Raw genomic sequence first — 26,650 nt, forward strand, 5'->3', positions numbered from 1 at the left:
AGTTCACGGGATATGGTATTAGTACCTGATCTTTCAAACACTTGTTACGCCCATGCTTAACTCTTTGCAAGTGAGTAGGCAAGTGGGTAAGTTTGCAGAATCAGAGCTTTAGCTGATAAAACTAGGTTCTTTGAGGTGAAGGGTGGCCCAGTGGTTAGGGCAACAAACTTGGGACTTAGGAGGACTAGGTTCCATTCACTCTTCTGCCACAGACTTCCTGCATGACCTTGGGCAAGTCGCTTAGCCTCTTAGTGCCTTGGTTCCCCATCTGTAAAATAGGGAGAATAGCACCGCCTACCTCACAGATTGTGAGGCACTCAGACACTGTGGTAACAGGGGTCCCATAAGTACCTCATCTAGACAGATAGGTTTCAATTGAAAGAAGGTTAAAAAGGCTGATTAGGTAAAGACTGTGATGTTCTCTTAAGGTCTGACTTGCCAGGGAAGCACTCAGACCCAGGAAACTAGAGCATGACACTTGGAACATTCAATGTCATGCACGTTCCAAGCACGGGATTTGGGCTAGTGAGCAGAGAAAAAAATAATCCCTGAAGCAGGCAGCTTAGTTATCAAGCAGGCTGCGTTGACATGTGGTAGACAGATACTTGGTGAGAAAGAAAAAAAATCCAGGCTACTGTAGAGGTGACGGCGTGTGAGGCAGGGAGTCCACAGCATCGCTGGCCCAGGGAGACGCCGAAAGTTTTCGGCATACTTGATTATTATTATTTGGGAATCTCAGTCAAGGATCAGGGATCTGTTGTGCCAGGCACTATATAGCACTGCACAGACAACTAACAAAGAGGACAGTCCCTGCCCCAGAGAGCTTAAAATCTAGGCAAGGACATGCTATTGTACTAGCAGCCAGCATATAGAGATTGGGGGAGAGGGCTTTTACTTTTGGTCTCAGATGATTACAGTGTTCAGGCATCAACATGATACACTGTGTAAATGGCTGGTATGAGGAAGTCAGAGCGGCTTGCTTTTCTACTATCCTTCCTAACATTTATGTATGATGTACGCTAAATCGAAATAAGCCAAACTTCCCAACACACAGGGCGAAGTGGGCCCCATCAGATACAGGAAAGATCTGAAACTCACTGCTTTATGTAATGCCAAGGGATAAAATTTCATCGTTATTGCCCAACTAATTTGCCAACATAAAATGCTGTCCCTAGTGCTCTGGTTTTTCTCTCTGTTCAGAGTCTCATTATATGACTATGGTGAAGCTGCTACTGTCCCATTTAACTGTACAGGTTTACATACCTAATGTGTTACGACAAAGATCTGACAAAGTGATACTCCAAGGCAATTAAAGCAACAACCCCGTAGACTACTGTACAACATAAACCAAATGGGAGTTCAGCACTGAGGGCGACACTCCGTGCTGAAAACTCACAGCTCTGCCCACCATTTCCTGGCTGGTGTGACAATCTATGTGGTATTTAAACCCCCCTTATCTGATCAGAGGTGATTCAGTCTGTTTTCTTCCAGCCTGCTCCAGCTCTAACAAGCAGCAGCTGGTGCAGCTATAGTCCCAAGCCATTGTGTTGCCACCCAGAAACCCCAACGCATGCAGCACATGCCAGGTGTCATGCTCTAGGCCAGTAGAGCCTGTTTATGCAACGCAGAGGGCTGTGCTCATTCTTCCTGTTTCCAAATTCCTGGCTGATTGATCCATGGAGCTAAACTGGCACTGGCGCCTGCAAGAGACATTGATTTGTCCCCTTCTGAGAGGAGGGCAGTAGCTGCACTTTCAGAAGTGGCTCCAGCAGGAGAGGAGAAGTGGCTCCAAATTATAGTTATACTTTGGCTGTAAGCTCTCTGGGGCAGGGACTGGCTATTCATCATGGGTATGTACAGCACCTAGCAGGACGAGGCCCCGATTCCTGGCTGGGTCTGGACTAAAGCAGAGGAGAGAAGAAACGGATTCAGAGGACTCAGATCTCACTCTGGGTGCGTGGCTGGGTCTGGGGTAAAGCGATGAAGAGGAAGGGGAGAGACGGTCACAGAAGGGAAAAGCGGTATCAGAAAGCACTGGAAAGGAATGGATGCAGACCTTAACTCCAAAGGACCAGGGCTGTACACAACCGATTCGCTTAGGAAACAGTCACTGCCAAGCACTTAAGGAAATGAATCTCACAATGATGGGAAGAGCGGGTAATAAACGGTGTGACCCATTTGATTAGGCTCCACTCCCTGAACTGGTAACCAAGTAAGAAAGAGGTTTGTCACTATCTATGAAAGCCCTTGCAGATATCACGGTGCAGCAGCCCTGAAAGGGGGCAGGGGAGGCACTGTTCCTGCTGCCCTCTCTCCATGGCAGGGTGCCACCCCACTGGCATTTTATGTCCAAAAGGAAGAGGGAGCTGACAGGAGGCATTAATCCTTTTAAAGTAAGGCGGTTAATGGCATGAAGGTGGCTGCTGCTTTCAGACCTAGCACACGGGGCAGCCCAAGAATGTCAAGTTCCACCGCCCTCTGCGGCCCAAATCCGGACCCCAGCACAGCAAAAATTTTGGGTGGGGAGGATGCAGGAGCTCATGGGGAGGGGGCAATTATCCCTGTGCACAACTGAGCCCAGCTCTGTAGGGGTCCTCGGGTAGCTCTTTGGGATGTGGCAGGGCTGGTTGATCAGCCACTATGAATATCCTTCAGCAGCCCCTGGCGTTCCTTCCATCTAACGTACTACATCTTATTGCTTTGTTCTTGCCAGAGTTTTAAGGAAAGGAGGGCTAACTCCATCCCCAGGAGACACCACCGCATAGTTGCTGGCAGTCCTTGCCAGCTGACCGGTCCTCTGTAATCCTGAAGAGCCAGTATATCATTTTTCGATATCATCCACCCAATAACGCTCCAACTTCCTCTGACAGAGATTATCCAGTGTTATTTGAACCCTCCTCCGGGCTGTGCTACGACTCAGCTGGCGAATGAACAGCATGGCTGCAAGCCAGAGGGTTGGGGATCTGGGTCAGCGAATCTTACGTCCTGCGAAGCAACAGTACCTTGATTCCCTTTAGACTGTTCATCTTCCACTTCAAGCTCAAATAAGCCACATCCAGCTGTGTCTATAAGCAGCAATGGAATCCTAGTCTCATCTGTAGAAGCAACTCCCGGCAGGTCCCTAATGGGTTATGTGGAAAAGAGTGAATTAGCAACACTCAGGTAACACTGGAGCATCAGACATTCTGCCTCCTCCCTCCGCCCTGACACAGAGAATAAAGAGAAAGACTAGTTTCAAGGGTAAGACAGAGAAACTGTTACATAGCGCCCACTAGAGGCAAGGTTATAGAGCAACACTGCAGGGGGGAGTTCAAACAGGTCTGTATGTCACATGGTGCACAAGAACGGTGACAGGACTGGGAGTCAGGAGTGCCTGCATTCTAATCTCAGCTCGGCTGTGTGGCCTTGCACAAGTCCCTTCACCTCTCTACTTCATTTTCCCCACCTATGTTATAAAATGCCTCCTTGATCCCCTTCCCCTCTCCTCAATGTTCTGGGCGTGCTGCATTGGTAATGACATGGCTCTAATTGTCATGTATTGCATCACTTTAAGAGTGCAGCGAATGCTGCAGCTCTGGGATCACCCTGTGTAACCCACTGGGTGTGTTACATGTCCCAGACAGTGCCTGTTTCACAGAGAACGTGGGTCTGCTCTAGCTTTCAGCTTGAGAGCCTGTTTCTTCAGCTAGTGAAAAGGCTCATGCCTTTAGCTCTTGGGTCCCCACGCTCAGCCCCTGGTATTGACCAAGATGACGGTCACTGCAGTGCACTGCAAGACAGACTCGTGACCATGCCATATATCAATTTCCAAGATGGTGGTAGTTCAGCAGTGGCAGAACTATGTGTCTGAAAAATGGAGCTGAACACTGGTCACAGGGACTACGTTGTACATTCCTGTGAACCCCTCTCCCCAGCAGCCCAATGGTAGGAGTGATGGGTATCACCGGGCAGTTGCTTCTTCCCAAAGCCCAGGCTAGCCAGCCAGCCCTGAAAACTTTGTGATTATGTAAAAACCACACACCACTTTTTTATGAACTGCAATCGTTTCTAATACTAGCCAAAGTAGAAAGTGTGGGAGTTAGTATTTCACTCCACTAGCGTCAGACAGTAAAGCTACAGAAATAGGTTTATGCTGCAGCAGTTTTTAGCACAGTAAGGAAGGAAGAGTCCTTAAAAGTGTTCTAAGATGTAGCAATTTGACAGCTATGACATTAGTCAAGTCAGAACACACCAGCCAGGTAACTAGCCAGGGATTCTGGTTTCATATAATTTCTACATCTGAAGAAGCTACGTCAAAAAGTTACATTTTAACACCGAAGAGAGTTGTTCCTTGAATTCACAGTCTGTGAATGGACCAAGAGAGGGAAGGGCTGCATTAGGAAACCAGCAGAATGCTGGACAGCTCCAAGGAAGTACACTGCAAATCCAAAGGCTCTGATCCTACAGTACAATCCTATCATCACTGAGATGCCACAGGAACAAAACCAAAGTTGCTATTATTACAGCAGCACCGAGAGGCCTCAGTCCAGATTGGCAGCACACTGTGCTAAGAGGGGTACACGCACATAGCAGGAGACAGTCCCTGCCCCAAACAGCTTACAAGCCAAAGAGACAAGAGCGACAAAAGGTGGGAGAAAGGAAGGGTTATCTCCATTTTACAGATAGGGAACTAGGACAAAGGATGAAATCCTGGCCCCACTGCAGTCCGTGGGCCAGGATTTCACCTAGAGAAATGAATTGGCTTTCTAAGGTAACCAGGGAAACCCATGGCAGAACCAGGAACTGATCCCAAGCTTCCTGAGTTGCAAGACAAGGCCTTAACCACAGTCCCAAACCCTTGAATGGTTTTCCAGCTCGGTAAGTTTGCACTTGCATTCCACTGGTTTGCTTTGCTTTCCGTGGATATTACTCGCTTCATCAGCAACAAAAGAACTCTCTTCTCTGGACTGAAACTCATTAATTTTCTAGCTAGAGACGTTCCCAGATTAGCACGTGCACATGAGCATACACGAATGAACACCGACACAACAGACTCTGTACATCCCTATGAAACTTCCAGCCAACTTTTCGACCTGGAGTCAAACTCAAGAAGCAGCACAAAGTAAAACTGCAGCTTAAGGGACCATCATGTAAAGCTCAGTGTTGCCCCTCACAGGACTGGTCTAGTGCCCACTTGAAGGGAGCAGGGGACAGCATCTGGTGCCTGGTGCAGTTTGGCTGCACCCTTGTGTGGCATAGAGCTGTGCTATGCAGATGCTCACTGCTAACCAGCACATACGGAGTTCAGGGGCACTGGGGACAGGGCCGAGCTGGATTTACCAGCCACAGCACACTGCACCTTGCCAAGACACTCCATTGCTGCTTTCAGACTTAGAGGGAGATTTCTTCCCCCCAGCCATGGAGGTTCCCTTCCCAAAGCACAGCTGTTCGGACTTCATGCTGCAGTCCAGCATTTGGATTTTAATAAATATGAGACTCATCCCCCATATTTACAGTTAATTCCTGAAATCACCATCCATATTTTCTACATATCCAGTTCTGAGCAGCAGCAAAACAGTTTCTCACTGAAGAACTTCTTCCCCTTTGGTCTGCAGGACAGATTTATCCCTCTTTTCTTGATGCAACCCTAAGCAGCTTCCCATCCCTTTAACATCTGTCCTGCTATTCCTCATGCTGGTAGCCTGCTTACATACACCCTGAAGGATCTGCCTAGCACCCAAACATAGACTCATAGACTCTAGGACTGGAAGGGACCTCGAGAGGTCATCGAGTCCAGTCCCCTGCCCTCATGGCAGAACCAAATACTGTCTAGACCATCCCTAATAGATATTTATCTAACCTACTCTTAAATATCTCCAGAGATGGAGATTCCACAACTTCCCTAGGCAATCTATTCCAGTGTTTAACTACCCTGACAGTTAGGAACTTTTTCTTAATGTCCAACCTAAATCTCCCTTGCTGCAGTTTAAGCCCATGGCTTCTTGTTCTATCATTGGAGGCTAAGGTGAACGAGTTTTCTCCCTCCTCCTGATGACACCCTTTTAGATACCTGAAAACTGCTATCATGTCCCCTCTCAGTCTTCTCTTTTCCAAACTAAACAAACCCAACTCCTTCAGCCTTCCTTCATAGGTCATGTTCTCAAGACCTTTAATCATTCTTGTTGCTCTTCTCTGGACCCTCTCCAATTTCTCCACATCTTTCTTGAAATGCGGTGCCCAGAACTGGACACAATACTCCAGTTGAGGCCTAACCAGTGCAGAGTAAAGCGGAAGAATGACTTCTCGTGTCTTGTTTACAACAGACCTGTTAATGCATCCCAGAATCACGTTTGCTTTTTTTGCAACAGTATTACACTGTTGACTCATATTAAGCTTGTGGTCTACTATGACCCCTAGATCTCTTTCTGCCATACTCCTTCCTAGACAGTCTCTTCCCATTCTGTATGTGTGAAACTGATTGTTCCTTCCTAAGTGAAGCACTTTGCATTTATCTTTATTGAACTTCATCCTGTTTACCTCAGACCATTTCTCCAATTTGTCCAGATCATTTTGAATTTTGACCCTGTCCTCCAAAGCAGTTGCAATCCCTCCCAGTTTGGTATCGTCCGCAAACTTAATAAGCGTACTTTCTATGCCAACATCTAAATCGTTGATGAAGATATTGAACAGAGCCGGTCCCAAAACAGACCCCTGCGGAACCCCATTGTTATACCTTTCCAGCAGGATTGGGAGCCATTAATAACTACTCTCTGAGTACGGTTATCCAGCCAGTTATGCACCCACCTTATAGTAGCCCCATCTAAATTGTACTTTCCTAGTTTATCTATAAGAATATCATGCGAGACCATATCAAATGCCTTACTAAAGTCTAGGTATATCACATCCACCGCTTCTCCCTTATTCACAAGGCTCGTTATCTTATCAAAGAATGTTATCAGATTAGTTTGACACAATTTGTTCTTTACAAATCCATGCTGGCTATTCCCTATCACCTTACCACCTTCCAAGTGTTTGCAGATGATTTCTTTAATTACCCGCTCCATTATCTTCCCTGGCACAAAAGTTAAACTAACTGGTCTGTAGTTTCCTGGGTTGTTTTTATTTCCCTTTTTATAGATGGGCACTATATTTGCCCCCTTCCAGTCTTCTGGAATCTCCCCCGTCTCCCATGATTTCCCAAAGATAATAGCTAGAGGCTCAGATACCTCCTCTATTAACTCCTTGAGTATTCTAGGATGCATTTTCATCAGGCCCTGGTGACTTGCAGGCATCTAACTTTTCTAAGTGATTTTTTACTTGCTCTTTTTTTATTTTATCTTCTAAACCTACCCTCTTCCCGTAAGCATTCACTATACTAGACATTCCTTCAGACTTCTCAGTGAAGACCGAAACAAAGAAGTCATTAAGCATCTCTGCCATTTCCAAGTCTCCCGTTACTGTTTCCCCCTCCTCACTGAGCAGTGGGCCTACCCTGTCCTTGGTCTTCCTCTTGCTTCTAATGTATTGATAAAAAGTCTTCTTGTTTCCCTTTATTCCCATAGCTAGTTTGAGCTCATTTTGTGCCTTTGCCTTTCTAATCTTGCCTCTGCATTCCTGTGTTATTTGCCTATATTCCTCCTTTGTAATCTGACCTAGTTTCCATTTTTTATATGACGCCTTTTTGTTTTGTAGGTCACGCAAGATCTCGTGGTTAAGCCAAGGTGGTCTTTTGCCACATTTTCTATCTTTCCTAACCATCGGAATAGCTTGCTTTTGGGCCCTTAATAGCGTCCCTTTGAAAAACTGCCAACTCTCCTCAGTTGTTTTTCCCCTCAGTCTTGATTCCCATGGGACCTTACCTATCAGCTCTCTGAGCTTACCAAAATCCGCCTTCCTGAAATCCATTGTCTCTATTTTGCTGTACTCCCTTCTACCCTTACTTAGAATTGCAGACTCTATGATTTCATGATCACTTTCACCCAAGCTTCCTTCTACTTTCAAATTCTCAACGAGTTCCTCCCTATTTGTTAAAATCAAGTCTAGAACAGCTTCCCCCCTAGTAGCTTTTTCCACTTTCTGAAATAAAAAGTTGTCTGCAATGCAGTCCAGGAACTTATTGGATAGTCTGTGCCCCGCGGTGTTATTTTCCCAACATATATCTGGATAGTTGAAGTCCCCCATCACCACCAAATCTTGGGCTTTGGATGATTTTGTTAGTTGTTTGAAAAAAGCCTCATCCACCTGATTAGGTGGCCTGTAGTAGACTCCCAGCACGACATCACCCGTGTTTTTTACCCCTTTTAGCCTAACCCAGAGACTCTCAATACTTCCATCTCCCAGGTCCATCTCCACCTCAGTCCAAGTGTGTACATTTTTAATATATAAGGCAACACCTCCTCCCTTTTTCCCCTGTCTATCCTTCCTGAGCAAACTATACCCATCCACACCAACATTCCAGTCGTGTGTATTATCCCACCAAGTTTCAGTAATGCCAACAATGTCATAGTTGTATTTATTTATTAGCACTTCCAGTTCTTCCTGCTTATTACCCATGGTTAGTCTCCTCCATATAGACAATCCTATTAACACGATTCTTTGACAACTCCTAGCGGCCAAAGAACGTACTTGCAGCATGTCTCATTACAAGGAACAATCTTAATCCGGAAACTTCATTTCAGAGGAATAATTAGCTGCGTAAATCTTTTTTGGGGAGAGAAACAACATGCTCCTTTGGGAGAGGAAAGCATTCAGCAGAACAGGGTGTTACCCTGGAAACATTTCTGGTGCTTATTTAAACGCTAACCCCTTAGACACAAGGGGGAAGGTTAGCCCACTGGCTGTTGCGAAGCAACCCAAACTGCAGCAATGTGTTACTGTTTTAGGGAGAGAATCCTGCTGTCAGTATCACAGTTGCGACAGTCACTGCAGCCAAACACTGGATGGAATCTCAGTTCTGGTGCAATATATACACAATGCCTTACTGCCTCCTGCGCTTCCTTTGAAAGAAACATTTCCCAACTTCTTGTTTGTTTACTGACTAGTTAGCTGGACACAGTAACCACAGGCGTCAAGTGCCTCTCAGGCACAGCCAGTGTGGCCAACTCTTGTGATTTTGTCACGGGGACTCACAATATTTAGTGTTCCACTTATAATGCCCGGCCCTTGGATTCTTGTGCTTAGGGGAGAATCTCACCTTTCACTTTAAAAAAAAAGTTTCTAAGCCCTCATGGTTGCACAGAAAATCTTGAAAACATGATCAAAGTGCACCCTAAAGGCTCAGAAACCAGGCAGCTAATAAAAAGAACCCAAGAGGTAAGTCTTGTTTAAATCTCATGATTTCTTAGGGACTGACTCATGAATTCTTGAATGCTGAGGGTTGGCGATACTCACAGATTTAACAGTGAGATTCACGGGGTTTCTTACAGCCCGTGCTCCAGCTTCATAAGTGTCCTGTCACCTGCTGGTAGTGTCTGAAGGGAAGTTTGGAAAGAAGGGTTTGGTCCTTAAGAAATACTAGGACTATGAAGGGATGCTGAAGGCAAAGTGTATCCTTTTGATAAAGCACAACCCCGGTTTACTGAAAACCCCCATTAACTGAAATCTGGCTAGGTGTCTCATAGGGCTGGGATGTGATTATTCATTTTCATTATTTCTATGACAGGAGCATCTACCAACCCCAAGCAGGGTTCAGGCCCCCACCCCCTTGATAGACGCTCTACAGAAAAGTAACACAAAGAGCTGTCCCAGACCGCTCACAAAGTAGGATTCTGACAGGTGAGTAGACTAACATGGAAGGGGAGAACAAGGTGTGTTTGCATAAGTTAGTATCCCTGAATAAGATGCCAATCAGCGTCAGAATCAAAGCCAACTTTAAAGGGGCTGCACATCACCTGGCAGGGTCCCTTTAAATAATCTGGCATTGTTTTCACTGGAGCCCATGGTCCAGAAATCAGAGCCTGGACCTACGAAGCTCCTACTTTGATCTGAGACCCTACTTATCCAAAGGTTTTAGGTGCCTCCACCAAGACCTTCTCACAGAGAGGACTGCATTGGGCACTGCTTCTCCCAGGACAGCATCCTTTCCACTTCTTCAGTGACCCAAGTGGTTGAAGTTTCAATCTTGCCCAGAAGGCTACTTCTATTTACTATTCTCTGAGTAAGAACGACTTCCTGCAATCTGCTTGGAATGTTCTTTTCTGTAGCTTTCACACATGGCTGCTGGCCCTACCATTTATGCTGTACTTGAAGAAGTAAGTGATAATTAATTATCGCAGCATAAATGTTGCATGATTCCTTCTGTTTTCCTGTTTTGCTGCAATGCCTCTGACTCACAGCAGCAGGCCAAGCAGAGGGCTCTCCTCAGATTCACGCAGCTAGCCAAGAAACAGTCACAGCTGGAGTCTGTTGGCCTTATCTGTTATCTGCTGCCTAATGTACATTTTATATGCTCACAATCGCTTTTATCAATGCAAAATTGGACTCGGACAGATCAGTGCCAGGATGCAAAACAGAGGAGCTTGTGTCCGACTCCTAGGTGGGGAGGCAATGGGGTTCTGCGCGCTGTCCCTGCCGCAAACTCCGACTTTGCACTCCCATAGCTGTGGGGGCGGTGCCTGCAGACGAGAGCCAGCTGCTTGCGCCCCTCCGCCTAGGAGCCAGACCTGCTGCTGGCCGCTTCCAGGGTGCAGCACGGTCCGCAGTGCCAGGACAGGCAGGAAGCCTGCCTTTGCACCCCAGCTGTGCTGCTGACCAGGAGCCGCCAGAGTTAAAACCACGCTGCAACAACGTGCCTCAATCCCCTGCCCCAGCCCTGAGCCCCCCCTTCAAACCCAGAGCCCTTCCTGCACCCCAAACCCTCAGCCCCAGCCCCACCCCAGAGCCTGCATCCCCAGCCCAGGGCCTTAACCCCCTCATGCACTCCAACCCCCTGCCCCAGCCCTGAGTCCTCCCTAAACTTAGAGCCCCCTCCTGCACCCCAAACCCCTCATCCCTGGCCCCACCCCAGAGCCTGCACTTCCAGCCCAGAGCCCTGACCCCCTCTCACACCCTTCATCCCCAGCTCCGTTGGGTCGTGGGCATCAACAATTTTCTTCAACTGGGTCACCAGAAAAAAAAGTTTGAAAACTACTGTCCTACAGAATGTCAGCACAGGGCAGATTTTCAAAAGCACTCAGCCCTGGACTAACTCAGCTCCCATTGAAGCCAAATCTCACCCTATATATCTATCTCATGCATCATTTTATCATAGGAGTTGGCATTTAAACACCAGATACCTTGGTGGTAGGGTCAGGAACCTTGGCAGCCAGGAACATCTCAGATCCTGTATACTTTGGTGTTTCATACAGGGTTGCAGACATCTTAAACCCCTTTTAGCAGCTCCTTTTGAAGTCAGTGGGTGCTGCTACGGGTGTAACAGTTTTTAAAATCAGGATACTTATTTAGGTGCCTAAATACTGACTTCAGAGCTTAATTTTAGATACTCATTTTTAAAATCTTGGCCAGTGTTTCTAGCTCAAAGGTGTTTTTGACAATATGCTGAGTAACCCCCTCCCAACAAGTCAACTCAAGATGTTTCAAGAGGGGGACACACTTCACTTTGAGCCTCCATATCTCGCAAACATCCCAGAAATTTCTACCCTTGCACAGAATCACATCTATGAAATAGCAGGTGGGTGGTGCGAATTTGACAAAGCTGGGGGAGTGGACAATGAGGCCAAGATCAGAGTTTTGAGGGTTAGGTTGCTCCAGCCTCACCTATATAGATTCTAGCATCTCACCAGGATATGCCCAACCAGTCTGTAAAACGGGTTCCAGTATCCCTCTCACCCCAAACCTGCCAGGACTTAATTAATCTGATCCTCATTTACTAGCACCTGGGCACAGTAAAATGAAAAGGCAGCAAACTAGAGTCAGAATACATGAGAATGCTGCAGACATGATTAACACTGTAGGACACTTCACTTTCAGATATTAATAGGCAAAAACGTCCAGAAGTCCCTTCCTGGGGATGCAGTCTTCAGTATCAGGAAGAAAACATACCTACTTGTCCACTAGAAGTAGACCGAGACAAATCATTTGGCATAGCCCACCAATAGCCATCAGACAGTCACAGATTTCATAAACAGAGCTGGATTTCCACCAGCAACCTAAGATCTTGTCATAGGTGCCAACTTCTGCTGGTGCCAGTGGGTGCTCAACCTGCCTCTGTCCCCGGCCCTGCCCCAAGTCCACCCCTACCCCTGCCTCGCCCCTTCCCACCGCTGCCCCACCCCCATTCCAACCCCTTCCCCAAAATCCCTGCCCCAACTCCACCCCCTCCCTGCCCCTATTCCAACCCCTTCCCCAAATCCCCACCCCAGCCCCGCCTCCACCCCTGAGCAAGCCATGTTTCTGCTTCTCCCCCCTCCCTCCCGGAGCTTGTTATGCCGCGAAACAGCTGTTTCATGGCAGCAAGCACTGGGAGCTGGGGGAGAAGTTTGGCTGCTAGTGGGAGCACAGCACCCACCGATTTTTCCCAAGGCGTCGGCACCTATGGATCTTGTGTTACGTGAAGGAGTAAACACTTCCCTATTCACCTTCTCCACATCATTCATGATTTCACAGACCTCTATTATATCCCCACTTAGTCATCTCTTTTCTAAGATGAACAGCCCCAGTCGCTCCTCACATGGTATCTGCTCTTTACCCCTAATCATTTTTGTTGCCCTCTCTACCTTTTCCAATTCTAATATATCTTTCCTGATATGGGGCAACCAGAACTGCATGCAGTATTTAATGGGTGGGCATACCATTGATTAATATGGTGGCATTGTGATATTTTCTCATTATTTAGTCCTTATTATTTATCCCCCAATGGTTTCTAGCGTTGTTACCTTTTTTGAGTACTGCTGCATATTGAGCAGCTGTTTTCAGAGAACTATCCACAGTGACTCCAAGATCTCTTTCTTGAGTAGTAACAGCTAACTTATACCCCATCATTTTGTATGTAGAGTTGGGATTATTTTTTCCAATGTGAATTACTTCGCATTTATCAGCATTGAATTGCATTTGCCATTTTGTTATCCAGTCACTCAGTTTTGTGAGATTCCTTTGTAACTCTTCACAGTCAGCTTTTGACTTAACTATCTTGAGTAATTTTGTATTATCTGTGAACTTTGCCACCTCACTGTTCATCCCCTTTTCCAGATCATTTATGAATACATTGGACAGAACTGGTCTCAGTATAGATCCTTGTGGGACCTCACTATTTACCTCTCTCCACTTTGAAAACTGACCATTTATTCCTACCCTTTGTTTCCTATCTTTTAACCAGTTACTGAACCATGAGAGGAACTTCCTTCTTGTCCCATGACTACCTATTTTGCTTAAGAGCCTTAGTAAGGGACTTTGGCAAAGGCTTTCTGAAAGTCCAAGTACACTATATCAATTGGATCGCGCTTTTCCACATGTTTGCTGACACTCTTCAAGAATTCTAACAGACCGGTGAGGCAGGATTTCCCTTTACAAAAGTCGTGTTGACTCTTCCCCAATATATCATGTTTATCTATGTGTCTCATAATAATGTTCTTTACTATAGTTTCAACCAATATGTATGGTACTGAAGTTAGGCTACCCGACATCATCTGGTATATAGGTAGATTTAAGCCACAGATTACATACCACAGTTAATAGTTCAGGAGTTTCATATTTGAGTTCTTCAGAACTCTGAGGTGAATACGCTGCCTGGCCTGGTGACTTATTACTGTTTAGTTTATCAATTTGTTTCAAAACCTCCTCTACTGACACCTCAATCTGGGACAGTTCCTCAGAAGTGTCACCTAAAAGAATGGCTCAGGCCTGGGCATCTCCCTCACATCCTCTGCAATGAAGACCAATGCAAAGAAATGATTTCGCTTCTCTGCAAAGGCCTTGTCTTCTTTGAGTGCTCCTTGATCGTCCAGTGCCTTTATTTGGCAGGCATCCTGCTTCTGATGTACTTCAAGAAATTTCTGCTGTTAGTTTTTGTGTCTTTTGCTAGTTGCTCTTCAAATTCTTTTCTTGCCCGGCCTAATTATACTCTTACTTACACTTTCACTTGCGTGCGTCTTACAGCAGCATTAACGGTGCGAATGAAAAAGAACAGTTGCTGTTTAAGAGCCTGATCCAGAGTTCACTGAAGTGACTGGGAATCTTTCCATTGACTGCACTGGGTGCTGGCTCAGGCCATCAACGCTCTGCTTATATCCTCCTAGATTCGCAGTAATAACTCATTTTTATTGAGAAAAGTTTCATCCATCATGCTGTGTTTATACAATTCTCGGACAATATTTCACCGAAACTAACATGAGTTTTATGTAGTGAGATAATCTCTCAAGTAATTCATATCCAAAATGTGATCTATCATAAACCCGTTTTAATCTGGTGGAAATGTTCTCTGAATTTTAAATATCCACCTTAAAAAAAAAAAAGACACTAAAAATTTAAGGCATCGAAATGTGTAGGCCCTACAGTGTTTTGTGCTTCTGCAGCCCCACGAGAGGGAACACAAGTTACCCAGTCACTCTGACCCTCGGAGCTGTGCTGACTGCAATTTTAAAGGGTACCAGTTAGTGCCAACAGCGGTGGATTTTAGCAGATACTTGTCTGTAATGCAAATGAAATGGTAGTCACTTCTAAACTGCACAGAAACACAGGAAATCATTACAACTGTTAAAAGAGGTCTTAAATATACAAGCAATAACTAACCATCAAATATGGGTATCATCTTGACAGTCTGACAATGTAGCCTAGGACATAGGAAATTTAGTTCACTGTTGGAATGAATGGGAAATCAGAGATTTTCAAAGCTGTTGTTAGATAGGTTGTATCATATAGAAGAAAGGAAAAAGAACAAGAAAAATAACTTATCTAAACACTTTGATCTCCCATTCATTCCAATGATGAGCTCCCAGAAAAACTCCAGTCTAATTAGACTGTCTACACTACACAACCAATATTGGCAGCATTTACGGGATGTGTAGCTACACAGTGAAAAGTACACTGTGTCCCCGCTGCAGTGTGTGTAGCTACACATGTCAGGGAGGCTCTGGCAGAGGAGAGGCAGGGGGAAAGGCTTCAGCAGCTTCCTGCAGCCAAAGCCTTTCACTGGAGTGAGGAAAGGATCCAGCATGGGAGAGACAGCAGAAATAGGCTTAGCCTTTCCCCACCACGTCCCTGCTGCCAGAGCCTTTCCCTGCTGCTCAGAGTCTTTCCCTGCAGTGGGTGAAGGGCTGTAGCCATGGGGAGCTGGCAGAGCCTTTCCCCGCTGCTGGAATCTTTCACTTTGGTGGGGAAGGACTCCAGCAGCGGGAGACAGCAGAACACTACATGGCTAAAAAACAGCAGCATAGACAGGTGCACGGCTTGGGCAAGTAAAGAGCCATGTAGGGTACGCACTCAGGTACATACCCACACCATTCAGGCATGTCTTTACTTGCCTAAGCCATGCCTCACAGCCAGCCCCTATTCCCACAGAAACCCCCTTCACAAAACTTGGTCACTCAGACTTTGCACACAGATGAGAATTTGATCCATGAAACTTTGATTGTGAAACTCACTACCTGGGTACGCACACTATTCGCTGCCAAAAGAAGTGTGCAGTGTGGATGTAGCCTTGGATAGTTAGACCTGTGAAGCAGCGATTGTCTCTTTTCTACAGTTGTACAGCTCCCAACACAATGGATCACGATTTGGATTGGGGACTTTGGACGCTACCATAAAATAGACATTGAGAACTACTTTTGCTGATTAAATATTGAGAAAATACTAGTGCATCTTGAAAGAGACACAACCACCATATTCACTAAGAGAAACAATGGGCCTGTGGTTAAGGACTGGACTAATATTTAAGAGCTCTGAGTTAAATTCTCCACTCTGCATTACCAACTTCCTGTGTGACCTTGGGCAATTCATTTAAGCTTTTTCTGCCTTAGTTCCCCATCTATAAATGGGAGCAATGATACTTCCTTTTTCTCCCACCCATTGTCTGTCTTGTCTATGTAAGTTGTAGGCTCTCCAGACTGGGACAGTCTTTTATCATTATTAAATTATAATTACTTATGGCATTATGTAGGAGTCCCAGTCACAGGCCAGGACCCCACTGTGTTCGGCGCGGTAAAATCAGAATAAAAAGAGGGCCCTACCCCAAAGAGTTTAGACTGTATGTCCAATGCCTAATGCCAGAAGGCCCCAATCTTGGTCAGGGCCTAAACATACTATCAAGCTAACCACCAATAATAATTCCATAATGAACTTAACTTGCTCTCACTGAAATCTATCACAAAAACGTCCATTGACTTCAGTGGGAGCAGGGGCAGGCCCCAAATGAAGACACTGAGAAAGTAACAGGCATGTTTAAAAAAAAAATCCTGTTTTGAAAACCCACTTATAGATTTGTCTCAACAGATACAGTGCTAAAGATGTTACAGCTAGTCAATATATAACGCTCTGTTCTGGGGAGTTCTTCTTGGAGAGGCTGCAGATCAGGCCTTCCTGTATAACAAGCCATAGGAGGATTTTTTAAAAACCAGAACAGAGTATAACCCTGTGGCTTTCTATTCTGTAAGCTGCACAAGGGAAAACAAAATCAATGTTTGCTAAATGAAATAAGAACAAAATGAGAAAGAAATAGCAAAAGGATATCACAGACAGATGGAAAATTGTTAACTGTTGATAAGTATTACTGACAATGTCCATTCTTCACTAAAACCTGGTTAAAAAAAGCCAAGTCACTTACTTCAGTAAATGATACGCCACGGAAGGGTGAGCGGACAGTCGGCCACAGTACATTTCTGTGGAGGCCCACTGCATTATGGCCTGGTGCATTCGGTATTGCACAGTCAGCATCTTCATTATTCTCTCGCCATATTTCTGAATCAGACGCTCCATTAAGGTGAGAGAAAGACCCTTTGCTGCAGCCCTGCACCAGGAGAACAATTAACAAGACAAACTGAACAGGCGAGGAGGACAAGTCCATTAAGGAGGTTGTTTTTAAAGACTGTTAAAGGGGTGCCACTGACTTAGTCATCATATTTCCGTCTGACTTTCAAAAATTATTATTAGATTAGCGGCCATGATCTCCATTAGAGCCTCTAGAACCCAGAGACCCAGTCCCGAAAACTAACCATCTCTGTATATCCTTGTTTTATAACCAGCCATGGCTTCCACTATGCAGATTGTTTTTTCTAACTGCTCATTTTAAATTCTCTTACACAAAGCGTAACTCTACAGGGTTCAACAACTACTATCTATGTCTGCCTCTCTGCTGCAATGCATTCTGACCTTGCAGCACTCTGTCAGAAAAGATCTAGAGCCACTGTACTTAGATTACAAACTCTTGGGCGCAGGGACTATCTTTTTACCCTGTGCTTGTACAGTGCCTAGCACAATGGGGTTCTGGCCCATGACAGGATCTTCCAGATGCTACAATAACACTATGAAATAAATAAATTAATTAACAACAAGGACAGTGGATAACTCAGTAAAGCCACTCCCCCAGCTTTTTAAACACACAAGGAGCATGCAATTAACAAAGGGACCAAAGATCATTTATTAATATATCATTAAATAATGCATGCCCTCTTTTGTAGTACTGCCTGGTCACCTCATGTTAGAAACAAAGCAAGATTTACATAAAATGAGAGATTGCACATTAATTACAACTGCAAAGGAGAAGACTCAGGAAGGACTTCCTTGATGAGGAAAGGGTCTACACTGAAGTATGACCAGATTCTCCTTCTTACCCTAACACATATTACAGTATCAGGAGAAGCCCCTTGAAATTAAAAGGGCCAAATATTTGGAGCAAGATGAAACTACTTCTTTACATCATCAGTGGTTAATATGTGGGACTCACTGCCACGGTAGGGCAGAGAAAAATACAGTGGCTGGATTTTAAAAAGGACTCACTAATTTTATGACTATAATCAACATTTGTAGCCACAGACGCACAGGGAAAGTTTGGCGGGGGAAAGAGAGGAAGAAATGTTACATTATATGGCATACTCTGATTGCTGCCAGGATCTAGGAGAATATTCCACCTCACACTACAGTATCATGCAATTGACACTTCCTTGCCACAGCTGACAGAGAGCTCAGACATGCATTGCCTTGCAATTCCACCACTGGGTCTTTCAGAGTTTGTACGATTAAACCCACAACACAGTTCAGCTCCCTCCAACAGCAGAGACAACCTTCTCAGTCTCCTTCAATGGGATGGCTTCAGGGCTTGCATGCTCCTTCTGACACACGTATCAACTACAGAGGTCTTTTTCATTGCTCTGAACTCCATAAACCAGAATGCTGTGATGGACAGTAAAGGTGGATATGGAAGTCACTCACTTCACCCATCTAAGGTAAATGGTGAGTGAACACACACCAAGACAGACCCTTCTGGTCAGGTAGTAATTTTATTACCAAAGCTGCGTAAATAACCAGCAAAGAAAAAGCAAAAGTTTTGGCACTTAGTACATACTAAGTGAAGTCAAAACCTTGGCATGAACAATGCAAGCAATGGACTGGGGCTCTGTGGTCAGGTGCTGATTTAGGACAGGGATGGGCAAACTATGGCCTGTGGGCCTGATCCAGCCACGAGCTCTTTGAAGCCAGCCTGGGTGCTCCCACTGGGGAGTGGGGTCTGAGGCTTGCCCCATTCCAGGCAGGGTGCTGGGTCAGGGCCCGCACCACACAGCGTGGCCCTGCTCTGGCGGGGGGCCGCACCACGCAGCGCAGCACAGCACTTATCTGGCTGGGGCCCTGGGTCAGAGGTCGTACCACGTGGCTCCCGGAAGCCACAGCATAGCCCCAATCCGGCTCCAATGGGAGCTGCAGGGGTGGTGCTTGTGGACGGGGCAGCCTGCAGAGCCATCTGGATGTGCCTCTGGGTAGGGGCTGGAAAAGGGACATGCCTCTGCTTCCGGGAGCCACTTGAGGTAAGTGCCACTTGGAGCCTGCACCCCTGAACCTCTCCCCATGCCCCAACCCCCTGCCCCAGCCTTGATCCCCCCTCCCACGCTCCAAACCCCTCGGTTCCAGCCCAGAGCACCCTCCTACACTCCAAACACCTCATCCCCAGCCCCACCCCAGAGCTTGCACCTCCACCCCATTTGTGAGCATTCATGGCCCACCATACAATTTTCCCGATGTGGCCCTCAGGCTAAAAAGTTTGCTCACCTCTTATTTAGGAACAAACAGAAAGACTAGACCAGAATGGTCTTCCCTTCTTGGAGCAGAAATCAATGAGGAAGTAACTCACGGTTTGATCCCTCATCTTCCCCTCTGCCCTGCTGCGGTCCTGAAAATTGTTAGCTCAGCCCTGAGGCAAGCAGGAAGAGAAGCAGCGATGCCGGAACAATAAACAACAAAGAAAACCTGTGGCGAGTGATGTATGGAAAGTAGAATCAAGTTGGATAGACTCTGATCTGGGTAGACTCCACTATTGATAGCTTTGGACCTAGCAATAGTAGGGCCAATTAACTCTTAGCGAGAAGTAAAAGGCATAATGATCACCTGGGAGAATTGAGATAATCCCCTCCGGCCACATGCAGGGGTCATTTGAATCAAGTCGTTTGTCTACAGAGTGTTGGGATTAATTTTGATATATGTTAGAGCTTGGCTACACGTGGACATTTACTGAAATAGCTATTGCAGGATAATTATTTCAGCATAAGCCCCCATGTGGATACTCTTATTTTGGAATGAGAGTGTCCAGAATAACTGTTCTGTAATAAGAACAGGAGTACTTCTGGCTCTTCTCTGGACGTGTATTTTTATATATATGAAATGGGCTGTAGCCCATGAAAGCTTATGCTCAAATAAATTTGTTAGTCTCTAAGGTCCCACAAGTACTCCTGTTCTTTTTACAGATGCAACTAACACAGCTGGTACTCTGAAACCTGTTCTGTAATAATTATTCCAGAACAGCTAATTTGGTAAATTTCCAACTGCAGACAATCTCTTACACACAGTGATTTTAGTGCTGATGAAAGGGGCTGGCTTTAGAGCCCAGGAGTTTGAAGGGCCTGATTCTGATTGATATGAAGGCCCCTTTGCCTTGCTCTGGCAGGGTAAAGGAGTTGTAGTGTCAATCAGAAAAAGGCCCTGGAGTCTGCTGTTTATCCACATAACAAGCCTGGCATTAGGAAACTAAGCTTTTCTACTCTACTGAGCCAATCTTACCAGGCAGGGCCACCTCCAGGAGTGAGAGGCTGCTGTGCTCCATTCACATTCAGTCCTTGCAGTTTCTCATGGCACTATCAACAAAGGCAGACATCAGTGCTAACTGTGAAGTGGATACCTGTCCACTAGAAACTGGATTGAGACCAACTTGCTTCACGCAGGCCACCAGAGAGCCATCAGCTGGGAGTCAATTTTGCTTACTTAGTATCTGGACTCTCATTACCAACTCCCTGGGCCTCCCAGCCCTCTGAATATCTGCCATTGCTAATGAAAAACAAGCCACTTATTGAGACGTGGACTCCAGGTCTATGTTAGGGAAACAGCTGGCTGCATTAGCCAGGTCAGGCAAATCAAGAGTGAGTAGCACTGGTTAGGAGATTTGCCACTCGGCTCCAGACAAGCAATGTAAAAATACCTCTCGGTACATTAGTGACAGCTTCAACTGGATGTAACAACAGATTAGAGTCTTTCCAAACCAAGAGGATCTTTTCCCCTCACTCAGTTGACAAATTCTTTACAAATCTAATAAGCAAACCAAGGATCGTGTTTAAAGATGACCCATGAAGTAGTTGCAATAAAACTTCTCTTTTTAATACCAGCAAAAAATGGTTCTAAGGCGTTTATTTTAATGGCATCTCACAAAACACAGGCGAAGTAACAGAACATGCCCTATCCTCTGAAATACAACCCCATATAGATATTCACAGCACTGTTTCCAAGGTCTTATATACCCACTGGGGGGAGAATTGGGCTGCAGGGTGGTTTGGAGAAATTCAAGCTCATGAAAATGAGTCTGTAGCCCTGGGGTGTAGCTGTAGCCAACAGAGCTGGTCTGTGTGCATCCAGGGTGTGTACGTTGTGTGTCTGTGCTGGGGGAGAGGGGTGTATGAATAATGAGGACATAAAGCCACTTAAAAATCATTCACCTGTTAATAAAATTTGCTGTTATTTCACCATACAATTAGTTTCTGCAGTTGTTGATTCCCACTCCAGAAAAGTCACGAAACATGGTGCGATGAGGCAGGTAGCCCTACACTGGCCATGACAGGGTTAAAAAGAGCCCACAGCATATGCCAGGACTGGAGTGGGGAGTTAAAAGGAGGAGACCTAGCCAAGCTCAAGACTGACCAGGAAGGAGAGCAGAGCTCTGCTTCTGATGTGAGAGAAGCCACTCAGAGACTGAGCTAGCTTACCGGCTGGGCAAGCCTCCTGCTAGACGAGAAAACCAGTCCCTGGGGAACGGGTGGAAACAAGGACTGTTTAAAGACAAGCCCTGAATAGAAGGGCAGGGTCCTACCAAAGGTTCATCAGACCACCCTGTTCCGAGCTGTGGTATTTTGTTCTTGGCTTTCTTTGAACCTTAACACGCTGAAAGGGGCTGGACTGAAGTGTGCTTTGGTCATGGGGCGAAAGCATCACTACCTAAGACCTAGCAGAGCCAGCGACCTACACGCAGAGACCCATGGCTGCACGAGTCATGCCCTGATGAGCTGTGCAGGGAGGCTGCAGAGGCAAATCCAGGCATACATGGAGTTACGGCTGTAGGTCTCAGTTACTTAAGACAAAAAGTCTTTGGTGGAAAAATGTAGTTCTCTCAAAACACACATAGGGAGTCAAAGTTAAGGTCATACTTAAAAACTAGGAAGTCAGGAAATGCATAGCTAAAGTCACCCAACCCAGCTGAACTCATCGTGTGCCCTGTCAAATTGCACTCATCATACCTTGCACATAAAGAGAGACATTGCGATGCAAGACTAAAATTCCACTTGCAGAATTTCCCTGCCGAATCAAGGTTGGGATTAAAACGTGCTGAGCAGCTGTTCTATGAAAATTGGGCCCCATTAAGATGTCTCAAGCTTAGCTTTGAAATACTGAGGGACATAAAATCACTTTATCATCTTGGTCTCGGTCTTTTGACTTCTCAGTGGATCATATTTAATGTGGAAGTCCCTGAGAACATGGATGTCCTATGAGGAATAGCTTCATACACTGTCCATAACACAGTCACTTTACAGAAAGCAATCTCATTTTAAATTGCATCTTTAAATCAGAGCCACACTACTCCATCAATACCCATCTGTTAGCCACATATCACATCCCTGTGAAGGGATTTAATCAAGAAACTAAACGCAACAGGGGACAGTTCAAAATGTTTGGACGAGATGGGTTTAAGATTGATGCATTAGGCTAACGCAGACTGCGTTGGGCCTTCAATGCACTTTTCTGGGAGCCTTACTTCTGATGCCTTTCAAAAGATATTTGCTACAGCTCAGTTGGTAACTGATTCTTCTCTGGATGGCTGGGACTAGATTTAGAGGGCTACCGACTGGAGCTTTTCCAGAAAGTGACACTCTTCTTGATTGAAGATGAAATGATTTCTTACTAGGAACAGTCCCTTAGTAAAAGACTGGGATTTGCAACCATATGCTCCCCTGCCTGCAGTTTTCAAAGCACACACAGCTGACGATCAGGTGAATGCAGCCCTTGAGATGTGCCAGAACACAAGCACCAGAAGTACCTAAAGAACCACAAGGCACCTATTTGACTCCTAAAAAGAGTTCCAGCATGTCTCCAGTGCCGGTGAGTGAGGACACTTCCTCCAACCCAGTTTCCCCATGGCGAAGCTGGTGTAAAACACAGCAAAGCTGCAGTCTGGATAGTGACACAGATAGTCCAGTCACCATCCATAGCAGATAGATTGGAAGATTGTTTAGAAAAGTAACGTTGTCCTGCTGTTAGAACGTTATTTGGGGAGGAAAGTGATACAATATGCAAGCCAAGTGACCTAGAGGATGACAGGCACATGCTCTGTTATTTCGAGTTTTTGAAAGATACATAAAAACTGTGTCTCCCCTACCCTCCCCCAGGCATTTTTATTTACTTTTATTTTCCTTGTTTGAGTAAATGTCACTTTTTATTATCACTTGATTTTTAAATTGATTTGCACTTGGAAGCCAATCAGGAGCCAAGGAAGTCTTTGGAGCACACGTGACTAACTCAAGCAAGCACTGTCGGGGCAGCTTTTGCGTTGCCTCCAAAAGGTACCCCATGGAGATGACATCACAGCAATTGAATTGGTAGGGCACAAAAGCAGGGAGAACTTCAGCAAGATCAGAGAGAAATGGTGATATTGCTTCGTTGCAAGAAACACTGATGAGAGGGGAAAGAGCTTCTGCTGATCTAGTCCTTAGCTGTTGGAGGTGCCATAGTGAGGTTAAGACACAGAAGTAAGGCCCCAACTGCTTATACTATTCTTGTAACTGGAGAGCCAACGATACCATTTAGAGGAGGAAGGCTAATGAGCCAAATCTCAGTTCTGAAGCCCTGATGCTTATAGTCTGGTCCTATTCAATTGTCCCCTGCCAGTTCAGTTGTTTAAATTATCCTTCATTTCCTGACATGACTTGCTGGGTGATTTTTCTGGCACTGCTCAATGTGTACCCTCTATCCCATCCCAGAAGCGGATGGGATACAGCCTGTACAATCCTTAGGTGCCCTGTTCTTCTGGATGATAGCGTTTTGTGAATGGTAGAGGCCAATAAGAATGGTCCATGTCAGAAGCTCCAAAGAGGCCACCGTTGCTGTTCTTTTGCAGACAAGCCCTTGTCTGTCAGCACTTGAAAGAAGTTATTTGAATGAACTATCAGCGTCTTTCATAGCCAAAGAGAGCTGCCATGGCCTATCCAAAGGTGTGACTCCACCCTTGGGTGCCCAGCCACATTCGGGGCTGGTCATGACAGGGATCATTAATACTTCCAGGATTAAATAAGGTTATTGAATTAAATTTACATTTTAAGAAGCGACACTACTTTGGGTCTCATGAAAGGATGGAACTATGGCTTCCGCTCTTCAATCTTGTACTATTATTTGTAAAACCAAGTACCATTAAAAGCTTTTAGCCAATATGTTTTCATTCTCTGGCTATTTTTGTAAAGATGGTCTTGTCACTAAGACACAGCACAGGGAGTCAAGAGATCTAGGTTTGATTCCTGGTTCAGAACTTGACTCTCACTGTGCAAGCCTGAGCTTGTCAATTAACCTCTCTGGGCCCTGGCTTCCCCATCTGTAACAGCACTTGCATACATAAAGAGGGCTTAACTCACTGATGTCTGTAAAATGCTTTGGCATACTTTGCACATCTACAGCAATATCCTTGCAACAGGATTAGATCTTTCATGGGATCATCAGTTTCATGCATTTGGCATTTTGTCTTATATTATGCTGTATCATTAAGAGATTACTGAAACTGCTATGAAGATAGGCCTGCTATTTAATGTACTGTAATGATTCTCTCCCCCACACTCATTTTCCTTTTAAATCACTGCAGGAATAAGCTATACAACTGCAATAAAACATGTGGTGCAGCTTATTGTTTGGATCTGCAGTGGCTAGCCACAGAAAGTTAAGGCCCAATATTTGGTATCCAGTGATTAAATGAAAGTAAATTTGTTTGGATGCCACATGCAAATACATCATATATCGGAGCATGAGGACTGCTGCTGTACCACTATGATGATTTCAAGGCAGCTCAGTGGCAGAAAGATGCAGACTGATTTATGACAAATGATTAGAAGAGAGTTTATCTGAGCAACACCAGGAGGAAGGGATATGATAATTACCTGCAAATATTTGAAGAGCGTAATGAGGAGCAATGGACTGGTATGAAACGACAAAAGCAAAGGTTTAGGATAAATATCAGGAAGCGTCCTGACAATGAGGTGCATTATGGCACGCATCCAAAGTCCACTGAGGTCAATGGGACTCTTTTTACATTGACTTCAGTGGGCTTTGGAGCGGGCCCTAAATTGGGAAACAGACTCATAGGAAGTCGTAGGAATCGCAGTGTTTCAGACGCTTAGGATTAGACAGTTTCTCAAGGACATAGCCCTTCAGGGACAGTGCACTGTCGTGTAAACTCACAAGCAGCACAGGGAGGGAACAGTGGCTCTGGGAGTCATATTCCCCCTCCATGCTCCCCCAGGGTAATAATTTGCTGGGTTGTCCCTGCAGTAAATTACTACCTATCTCTAAGCCAACTAGGCTCTACTGTCTAGCATGTTGTGGGAGGTAGAGGAAAGACTCTACCCATTTCCCACCCACTTGCTCCTCTGCACCCAGAGCCCAGGTCCAGGTCGCCCATGCAATGATATAAGAAAGGGGTCTGACCTCCCACACTTTTGTGCAGCCAGAGTAAAAAATCTAGCCCTTACATTTCAACTGGAGAAAGCACTAGAATAGGTACTGTATGGTCTAGCCGGGCAAGGACGTAGATGACAACAGCTGCAATATCATATATTGCCCCTGTGGGCTATATAGTGTTCCAGAGAGGAAAATGGTCCCTGATAAGCAATGGAGACATAGCTGGAACACGAGCTGTGTGGAAGCCTGTTTGTTCATGTCTGCAGCTCTGGAGTGTTTCATTTAATAAAGTCTTCCTGCTTAAGCAGGGCTGATTCCACACATCATGACAACAGTCTTTTATATATCCAACGTCCTTTCGTAGGCACTGTGGAGCTCTTAGGTGTGAAAACCATACAATCAGTACTCCCACTACTGAGGCTTATTTGTACTGCAAAAATGGGCAGTATTGCAAGGCACACCCAGGGTCATGATGCTTACATATTTTATTAAGCCTACATTTCTGCTCACATATGACAATTAAAACCTATACTTTGTATATCTGATCCTACTGGTAACCCCACTGTGCAAGGTGCTGTACTGCTGTAATGTTCTTCCTGTGGCTAGAACTAATGGGCCACTCTGGCCAAGGCAAAGTCCACCATTCCATCATCTTGAGAATCAGCGTTCCGCTCAAATCTTGGCACTGTTTGCAAAGCAGTTGAATCTATAGGCTGCTAGACACCACTTCAATTTGCTAAAATGAGATGTACAAGTGATGCAAAGAATCTCGTATTAACAAAAATACTAAACTAGTGTTGTCTGTTTTTACTCGAGATATAATTGTATAATGCTGATAGTTCTTTTAAATGCCTTCTAAAGTGTTCTACCACTACAGATTTAAACAAACAACAACAACAAAACCACCGTTGTCAGCATTTGTTTGTAAAGGATAAAGATGTGAGTCAAGTCCAGTAGCTATACTGGATTAGCTGACAGAGATTGGATTGATAACCCTCCTAGTTAAATGCAACAGCTAATACATTTGGGGTACAATTATATTATTTTGAAGCCTGATGAGAGAAAGCTATTTAAAACGTCAGATTTATTTTTCAAAGAATCTACTAGAAAAAATTAGTTCTTTCCCTTTGTAAATCTGATTCTCCAAGTGGGCTGAAGTCAGTGTGACTCCTTGCACCAGTAGCTGCACTCCTGGGTGCCAGCTCAAGCTCCCGATTTATATCCTGTCTAACAGGCTAGGGGGCTACTGATCTACAGAGTACTGCTGATGCCTTGAGCAATGGCTTTCTTTAACACAGTAAGCTCCTTGGAGCACAATTTACTGGTAACTTGAGAGATG

The 26,650-nt window shown here is 45.3% G+C and overlaps 1 protein-coding gene across 2 annotated transcripts in view; it reads right to left on the minus strand.

Annotated features, from left to right (window-relative positions):
• Positions 1-26,650, minus strand: part of IGHMBP2 (immunoglobulin mu DNA binding protein 2) — a 94,790-nt gene that overhangs the window by 15,090 nt on the left and 53,050 nt on the right. The window contains exons 9-10 of one of the 2 annotated variants that reach the window (XM_050952808.1): positions 16,733-16,915; positions 3,003-3,121 (exon numbers count right to left, since the gene is read on the minus strand). In XM_050952808.1, coding sequence (XP_050808765.1) covers positions 3,003-3,121; positions 16,733-16,915 — 302 coding nt within the window. The remainder of the gene's footprint in view (positions 1-3,002; positions 3,122-16,732; positions 16,916-26,650) is intronic. The other variant, XM_050952809.1, reaches the window with a different exon arrangement.

This window comes from Gopherus flavomarginatus, chromosome 5 (genome assembly GCF_025201925.1).
Source record: "Gopherus flavomarginatus isolate rGopFla2 chromosome 5, rGopFla2.mat.asm, whole genome shotgun sequence".
Classification (NCBI taxonomy): Eukaryota; Metazoa; Chordata; order Testudines; family Testudinidae; genus Gopherus; species Gopherus flavomarginatus.